Raw genomic sequence first — 8,499 nt, 5'->3', positions numbered from 1 at the left:
GCAAGAACCTAAAATATCCTTGTAGAGGTTAATTTCATTTTGTGAGAGCACTGTTTGTGTATGCCGTTAGTTGGTAAACAATAAAAATCCTAATCAGTGGTGATACATCCAAAATTGCTAGTTATAACAAACAAATTTTTATTAGAAAATTTTTAATTTTTTGGTCAATGACAGAAAACCGTTTTGAATCATAAAATGACATTTTATTATTCAATTTTCATACCCTGCATAACTTGGATTTGTATGCATAGAATAAGCAATGCAAGAAATCTACAAATGTATAGTCCTGGTCTCCAATCTAATATTACAGGGAACTGCTGTCTTTGTAAGTAGAATGACCAAGTGTGCCCTCTTCTGTTGTCCTATTAGCAACTATATTGATATGTATCTTTAATAATAAGTTCTTTTTTTAGAACATGAATTCCAGATTTCATTATCTTATTATAGGTCTTTCCTGTAAGTCTTCTGTGCAATTCCAATGCAAGGCATTATTCTTACTAGTAGAATTTACACTTCGATAACATAAAAAAATAAATCATTTAACAATAAAAAAATTCCCTTTATTATCCTTTTTCTCCCTCAAATTCTCTATATGAAGGATTCTCAAATAAAAGACATTTTATTTCAGACATATATTACATAATCAATGTACAAACTGTGATTAAAATGGATAAATAAAAAGCTTAAACCTTCACAATAAGCTCACCATTGCCAGGAATGCTCTTACAAATTGTCATTTTTTTGCACAAGGTGAACAATACTTTTGGTTTTTCCTTTTCACCTAGTTCCTGTTTGAAAATTTGAACGCTCGCCGTTGCTTGAAATCCGTGACTAGATTCCATCCCATTCACCTTTTGAGCATTTTCTCCCCTTTGAAACCATGTCCAGTTTTGCATTGGTGTATGATCCCATCCAAAACTTGAGGGACTTGGAAAGTAATAATTTAAAACTACTATGTAAAACTTAAATAAGCTGCAAATGTGGTATAAACCTTCATTATGGCAGCTGAAATTTGTGCATTCAATGTAGCTGGTAGTTTTGTGGTAATTTCCATAAATATAGCCATATATACATACATATGCATGCATATACATACACATACATATACACATACACATATGTTCATACATGCATACATATATACATTAACAGTACATGTGTGTATATATATAATCATGTGCCCTTAACTCATCAATATTGTGACTTGACAGTGCATAAGACAGTTGATTGTTAATTTAATTTCAAATCGTTTCTTAATATCCTCTGTTAAGTCAATTTTTCTTTATTACAATCAAGGCAAGAATGAAGTCTATACCTGCTAAAATATTACTGAAGAAAACATTTATACATATATGTATATACATATATAAACACATATACATACATATATATTTGTAAGGGAATGCTGCAGGGCTGTTAAATCAACAAAAAACCTGATATTCAATTATTTTTGGAGAAATGTTTTTTTTCTGTTGTTAATATACTTTTAAATAAAAATGTTGTGATTATACAAGATGGTCTACTTTTAAATTCATTTCATTACAGTTTTGCGAGAGTGAATTTGTACAATGTTCCAGTCTAATCTTCCATAAAAATAAAAACTGATCCGGAACTATAAAAAAAATCAAATTAAATAAGTAAAAAAAATCTTTACTTCTAAACTTATAAAAGAGACCAAATTGAAGGCACAAGGAAAGCTGTTTACATTTGCTAAAGGCATATTTGCTTTCCAGATCAATTCACTTCTCATCTACACTCTGCATTGCCACACAGTCCAAACTATGAAGACCTTTCATGCATGAGCAATACCTTCCAATATCACTTGTTCTTGGCAGTCTATCTAAACTTTCATAGCCGAAAAACATAACTTATAGAAATTTAAGAAACATCAGCCGCTTTGGTAATTATCAAGATTATACGTAAGATGCCCATGAAGTATGAAAGCAGTGGAGTATGAACAGCAATCTTTAGAGGAATTAACTTTTTTTTTGCTTGGCTTTTGGATTTCATGGTCTGGCACACACACACCTGGCCTGTGTGACTTTAAAATGCAGAGGTAGATCTATCGGGAAAAAAAAAAAAAAAAAAAAAAAAGTAAACAAGCTTTTCCTTTTACTTTCATATTTTCCTTTATCTTGCCACCTTCAACTTCCAGCTGACAAGTCATGTGGTTGAAATGCCGAGGAGGGGGGAGGGAGAAGGGAGTTAGAAAACCGTCAAGTTACCTCTTTCCAAAAAGAGCACCGTGAGGTGACTTCTACAATGAAGAAAAAAAATATATTGACATCTTGTTACATCTGCAAGCATATTTTTACTTTGCATTCACCTAAGCAATGGTATAGAAGGTGTGGGTTAGGATCTGAGTACAATGGAATGGCTGATCTAACCCCACCTTGTATATAGATCATTAATTAGATTTTCTTTTCATTTACTCTTAATTAATCTATAGTATGACAACCAATACTCAGTTTTTAGATATGAAACTTGTAAGGCAGGAAGAGCAAGCCTCTTAAATAAACTGCTATGTTCCCTCTAAATCTTCTAAGAAATCAATTTAACCTTATGCCATTTAATTATCAATTTACCTACTTACTTCTCTGAGAAAAATCTTCGTTATTTAGGAATGGTTAACATAAAAGAAAAAAAGGTACACTGAATGTTTATTCACTCACAAGGAGCACATCATAAATATCTATGATGCCTAACAATCACCTTTTAACATTCAGCAAAACATACAAGGATGATGACAGTAACAAAGTCGCCTCTCACAGCTTTCAACATTTGTCTTTTGGCGACGTCACATAAATACATATTTTCTGTAGATCACTGCAATGAGCACTCACTGGGATCTGATCAGCGGGCTTTAGCTTTATACCCTTATATCAATAATAAGCACTTAAATTTCTAGAAAGAGTAATTAAGGAAGAAAGAAAAAGAAAAAAAAAGTCAGATAAAACAAAAATAAAGAAAAATGAAAGGCCATGGCACATGACCTAATGAGTATGGATCAGACAGATGCACTATCTGCAAAACTTACATTACAAATTTATTTTCAAGCAAAACAACCCAGAGGATCATCTTGGAGCCCCTCTAGAATACAAGAAACCTTAAGACAAGACAGGAGGCATCTTAAACATTGTAAACAAATAATACAAGTGATTGACACAGAGTGGAGAGAAGACCCTATGTCATTTGAGAGTAACAAAGGGTTTTGTTTCAATAGCACATTAAAAAAGTCATCTCTTCTCTCACCTACACATTGTATAATAACCTTCATACATACACCGGGGGCTATTGTCATCACCTACAAAACAAAATGAACGCCTCCTACATCTATGAATGATAAAGAAAAAAAAAAAATCTCCATTTAGGTTTCATTCACAGGCATTGGCTAGTGTAGTCATGGGGGACTATGAAATGCAGCAGCACTTGGTAGGTTTGTTTTCTGTCTCATCTGGGCTGTCAGCCTGCTGCTTGCTGGCCGATATCATGCGAGTCAAGTCGTAGAACGCCTGAAAGAGTAATAGTATACTTTAATTTACAGAATTGCTAATCACACTGATTTTTTCTTTTTTTTGTGAGGGGGGGAACAATCAATTATATCTTAATTGGTTATTCCTATAACTATAAAACAAAAATTGCAGACAAAGTTTGAGTTGTATTTGACAAAGAACAAGAAAACATTACAAATCTAAGACAACCTAATTAATAATTACACTGGAAAAAAATCAAACAGTCAATGTATTAAGACAAGGAAACAAACAATAAGATGACTACTGATAAAAACTGCAATGCCAAAGACACACTATACAAATAAAATGCAACCAAAACAAAAAGCATTAAGGCCATGTACAAAAAAAAACATGCAGTTTAGTTCTCGTAATGCAATCCAAGCAATCATGTCCAAATCAAAGGTTAAATATCAAGGGTCTAAGAAGACAGGTCTGACCCAACCACTGCAGTTAAATATGAGAAAAGGCAATCTATGAGTGTATGTTGCATCCATTAATGACAAAACAAGGACTAATCAATGTATGGATTTACTTTAGTCACTAAGGTGTCTACTCCTCTACTTTGATATCTCTTGCAGGCCATCTGCATAGTGTTAAGGAAAGAGGTACAGAGGCTAAAATCATTCAAGAGACTTGAGAACTTTAATCAAATAGAAAACAAGCAGAAACATAGGATGAAAAGCTACACACAAAATAAAATTACATACATGCATAAATCTCAGTCAGATCATATACTACAGTCTAATGTTCTGCCGTATTTTTTTATAATCACCCTCCAGTTTTAAACACTATCAAATTAAATGTATGACAGATGTACTGATGAAATACCTATGTCTGGTTGAGTGATAAAATTTGCGAAAATCAATATTTGATCCCTCTCTAGGTCATTTTACCTTGAGATTATTCATCACTTACTGATAAAGGTCAACAGTTGGTAGTTCTAATGGCTAATTCTCATTTAAACATCTAAAGTCTTGTAAAGGCCAAAAGATTTTTGAAGTCTACCCAGCTAAAGTGACTTCAATTTGCCTTCTAGGTCACTGAGAATGTCTTTGCACTCATGCATTTTTTTATCAGATCCAACATCCAATGTATGAATAAAAACAAGTACTTTTGTAGCAACATCCTTGTTTTCTACTTCTGCATTATCTAAATACAGTACTTATTTTAAAAACACAAGATTCTTTTCACATCCACCCACATCCACAGACACATTCATTCCTAATTTTCTATGTTTATCTATACACTTATCTCATGGAGCACTGTTAAAAGGCATCCAACATAAAATAACCACACACTACCCAAGTCACATCAATAGAGCTTCTCCCTGTCATCATGGCATGTGGTACTGCACAGTTAAAACAAACCACACAAACAAGCTACATGTTTTCAGATTACAGGGAAGGGTGGGGGATGGGGCAAACATCATTTTATGCTATGAAGAACACGTGACACTAATCAAAAACAAACAAAAACAAAACAAAAAAGCAGAGATGTAAACCTGGCCTGCAGCAAATCAGACATGGCCATGTCCTGCTGATCTCATGATCATGACCCAAGAACACCTCCCTCCCCATCCTTATGAGGATACATATCAAAGCACAAATGGATAAACAATAAAGATGTGAAAATGAAAGTAAACAACCCATGACTCAATAAAACATATCTCAAGCAGTACTGACTTCAGGGACATGACACACGTCTGTGGATACACTAGAGCAAACCACATCGTTGCTTGAGGCTACAGAGGCTGAGGAGGACACAAGACGATGGGCAGGGAGCTTAAGGACAGTGACACAGGACACGGGGGAGATAACAGGACAAATCATGTAGCCCAAAAGGTCTAGGGAAAAAGGACCCACAAGGCATGGAATGTAAGATCACAAATGCAGGTAATGTTGGGAACAGGAGGAGGATCAGAAGGAAATATAACTGAATAACATGGAGGAGGACTGTGAGGGGCAGAAGATGAAAAGGGGAGAGGAAATGTATGAAGGACGAGCAGTGGAAAAAGGAGGAAAGTGAGGAAGAGGAGGAGGAAGGATACTTGGAAAAGGAATAGGCAAAAGTCGTGGTGAAGGTGGTGAGTGACACTGGGGAATATCAGAGCAGGAGAAAAAGATGCAGATTGCTAAATATGATACTAAGAGGGTTATCTTAAAACTTGAAGGGAGACTGGAGGTGGAATAATTTGAAAGGGAAAGATGGCATTTGGGTTGAGGGAAGAAGTGGAGGATGAAGAGAGGGAGGGAGACACTGGAGGTAAATGGAGGGAGACTAAGGCTGAGGCAAGGGGTGAAGAGGGAGGGTAGGCAAGGTATCTGCTGACCTAAAGAATGCAGCACTTGTGTTTTTTCCTCTTGCCGGGATCTTTGCCTTTTCCATTGGTGTTCTTATTGTCTTCCAATTTGCAAGCACGAATCTCTCGCATCAAATCAAAGAATACCTGTAGGGTGTGGGAGATGGGCTATTAGACGAGACACTAATCACACAATAAAGGTCTGCTGACAAACACACATCCCAAGCTCACTAGAGTAACGCTTAGTGGTGAGTGACATCTCCTGCTGGACCTCAATGTTAGTCAAAAATCAATCGGGGTGAGTCTGGGGAAGGAGGGGGGCAAGCTTGTTCCTCAATACACAGCAGAAAACGTTCAGAAAAGAAGTGGGTAAATCACACTAAAAAAAAAAATCCACAAACTCATTTGTTTTCATCTTTTTTTCTTTCTTTCTTTCTTTTTCTTCTTTTTTATCTTTTTTGGGGGACAGGGGAGTCATGAATATCAAACAAGGAGTAATGAAAGTACTGAAGAAAGAAGGCATGGGTGGAATGTAGAAAGACAATGTGATGACAAACTATACTGAAAAAGAAAATTGAAGAGTTACATGCCAATACGTAACCACACATAACAAACACCTGAAAATGGATACAAAATCCTCTACTTTTAAATGAGTGTTGCTATTCTTAAAATTACCAATGTTTGTAAATACCTCCACCAAAAAACAAAAACAAAAAAACTAAGATGAGTAATAATAAAAAAAAAAAAAAAGTAAAATGATAAAAACAAAAAGAAAACCCTATGATCATCAACCTATTTCACACATATAAAACAGATATTTGTATTAAAATCTATATTTGTAAATGTCCAAACCGCATATTTCTCTTTAACTCTGTAGAAATGTACATTTTACAATAATGTTCCACTATAGTCCACAGATATACATTTTAAAGGCAAATGAACAGAAACATCTTTAACAAATTCTCGCCCTTGTCCAATCTAAGCCATTCAGCATCAAACTATACTTAAACTCATAATATACATAATAATGGAATAAAATATGTTAACTATATTCAATGAATATGTCTCAACATTTATCCTATTCTTAAAAGGGGAAGAGTACACATCAGCAAACTAAACCACTGAGATCCCTCTGTAGGTGTAAGGAGCGAAACAAACAGAACAAGCCTTAAACAAGGTCAGAGAAGCAGGACAACAATAGAGGTCTTCACAAATCCAAGTAAAACAGGCCTTCAAAGTGGCGAGATCGTAAAAGTTCACTAAAGAATCACCCGTAAAGCCAACACTACAAGCGGAAAATTATCAACATGAACATAGAAGGTATGTACATAATCAGACTAAAAATAATACTTAAGAAAAATATCTAATTAATTTTGAGACTAACTTGTGCTTTATTATATTTTTACCCAAAGCAGATGGATATTGAGGAATTTATTTACAATATAGTCAAAAAGGCCACTCTTATCCTGTAATAAATTAATTACACTCCATTTTCTGCAAAGGTTATTTAAAACTATAAAATCTGACATTTTCATGTTGCTTTAATAATGATCTTCCCCTTTTTTTTATTCAAATTTGCTTGTACGAAGCTACATTGAAAGCAAATTCAACGAGCATTACAAAAGCAATACAGACACTAATGAAATAGCTTAAGAATGCAAGCAGATCTATTGGGTTTAAATATGCCTCTCAACTCCTGCCCTATTCAAATTCTCTATCACATTAATAAGAGAAAAAGGAATAAGAACCGCAAAGCGATCAGTTTCAAACAGAGGGGGGTTAGGGAAAGAAGAGAAGAGACAAGGATCTATTCTTCCATGTTTAAAGATAAGGGTCATTGGGACATTTTTATAAAAAGCCATTTTATTATTTTCTCTTAAGAATAATCGAGCTCAACAACTGAAACCTCTCTCCGTCTCTCTCCTCCTTGCACGTCTATGCACCAACCTCTTCCGCTTCTCTCACCTTATCAACATTGGCTCGCGTCTTGGCTGAGGTTTCAACGTATGGCACCCCCCACTGGCTGGCACGGTTCTTGGCATCCTCCTCTCTCACTTTCCGGCGCTCGTTCAGGTCAGCCTTGTTGCCCACCAGGAGGAACGGGATGTGGTCGTCATTCTTCACGCGCAGGATCTGCTCCCTGGAAGGATGTGATTGAAGGTAAGGAAAAAAGAAAAGAAAAAATGTGCCTTTGCAAATAAACTATTTAAATCTATCCATGAAAAAAATAAAACTGAGTACAGGAAATCAACAGTAAAATAACACGCATTCGCACTCGCACACACTCCCACTCACAACAGCCACTTACCTGAAGAGCTCCGTCGCTTGGAAGGAATCGTCCTCTGTAATGGAGAACACGCACAGGAAGCCTTCGCCGGACCTGTCCAAGGAGGAGTCACCATCAGAAATTTTGTGACATATTTATGGATATATAATTTTCAACGCCGTTCTCGCTTTCAACAAAAAATGTATCTTCCTTTTTTTTCCCTTCTCCCTAGCTCCCCTTCCTCTTTTCCTTTCCCCTATCTCTCCTTTGTTCCCTTTCCCGTCCCCTACCTCCTTCCCTTTCCCCTTCCCTCTATCTCCCTTCCTTTCCCTATTCCCCTTCCCCCCCTTTCCCCTCTCCCGCTCCCCTATACCAGTCTCCTTCCTTCCTTCCTCCTCCCCTCAATCCCCCTATCCCCCTAT

At 35.9% G+C, this 8,499-nt stretch overlaps 1 protein-coding gene across 2 annotated transcripts in view; it reads right to left on the bottom strand.

Annotated features, from left to right (window-relative positions):
- Nucleotides 1-617: 617 nt before the first annotated feature.
- Nucleotides 618-8,499, bottom strand: part of Rala (Ras-like protein A) — a 51,495-nt gene continuing 43,613 nt past the window's right edge. The window contains exons 4-7 of one of the 2 annotated variants that reach the window (XM_070116047.1): nt 8,120-8,194; nt 7,777-7,951; nt 5,842-5,958; nt 618-3,512 (exon numbers count right to left, since the gene is read on the bottom strand). In XM_070116047.1, the coding sequence (XP_069972148.1) occupies nt 5,842-5,958; nt 7,777-7,951; nt 8,120-8,194 (367 nt within the window). In that variant the 3' untranslated portion in view covers nt 618-3,512. The remainder of the gene's footprint in view (nt 3,513-5,841; nt 5,959-7,776; nt 7,952-8,119; nt 8,195-8,499) is intronic. The other variant, XM_070116048.1, reaches the window with a different exon arrangement.

The sequence above is a fragment of the Penaeus vannamei genome, chromosome 38, assembly GCF_042767895.1.
Source record: "Penaeus vannamei isolate JL-2024 chromosome 38, ASM4276789v1, whole genome shotgun sequence".
In the NCBI taxonomy this organism is placed as follows: domain Eukaryota; kingdom Metazoa; phylum Arthropoda; class Malacostraca; order Decapoda; family Penaeidae; genus Penaeus; species Penaeus vannamei.
This window is presented reverse-complemented; position numbering and strand designations above follow the sequence as displayed.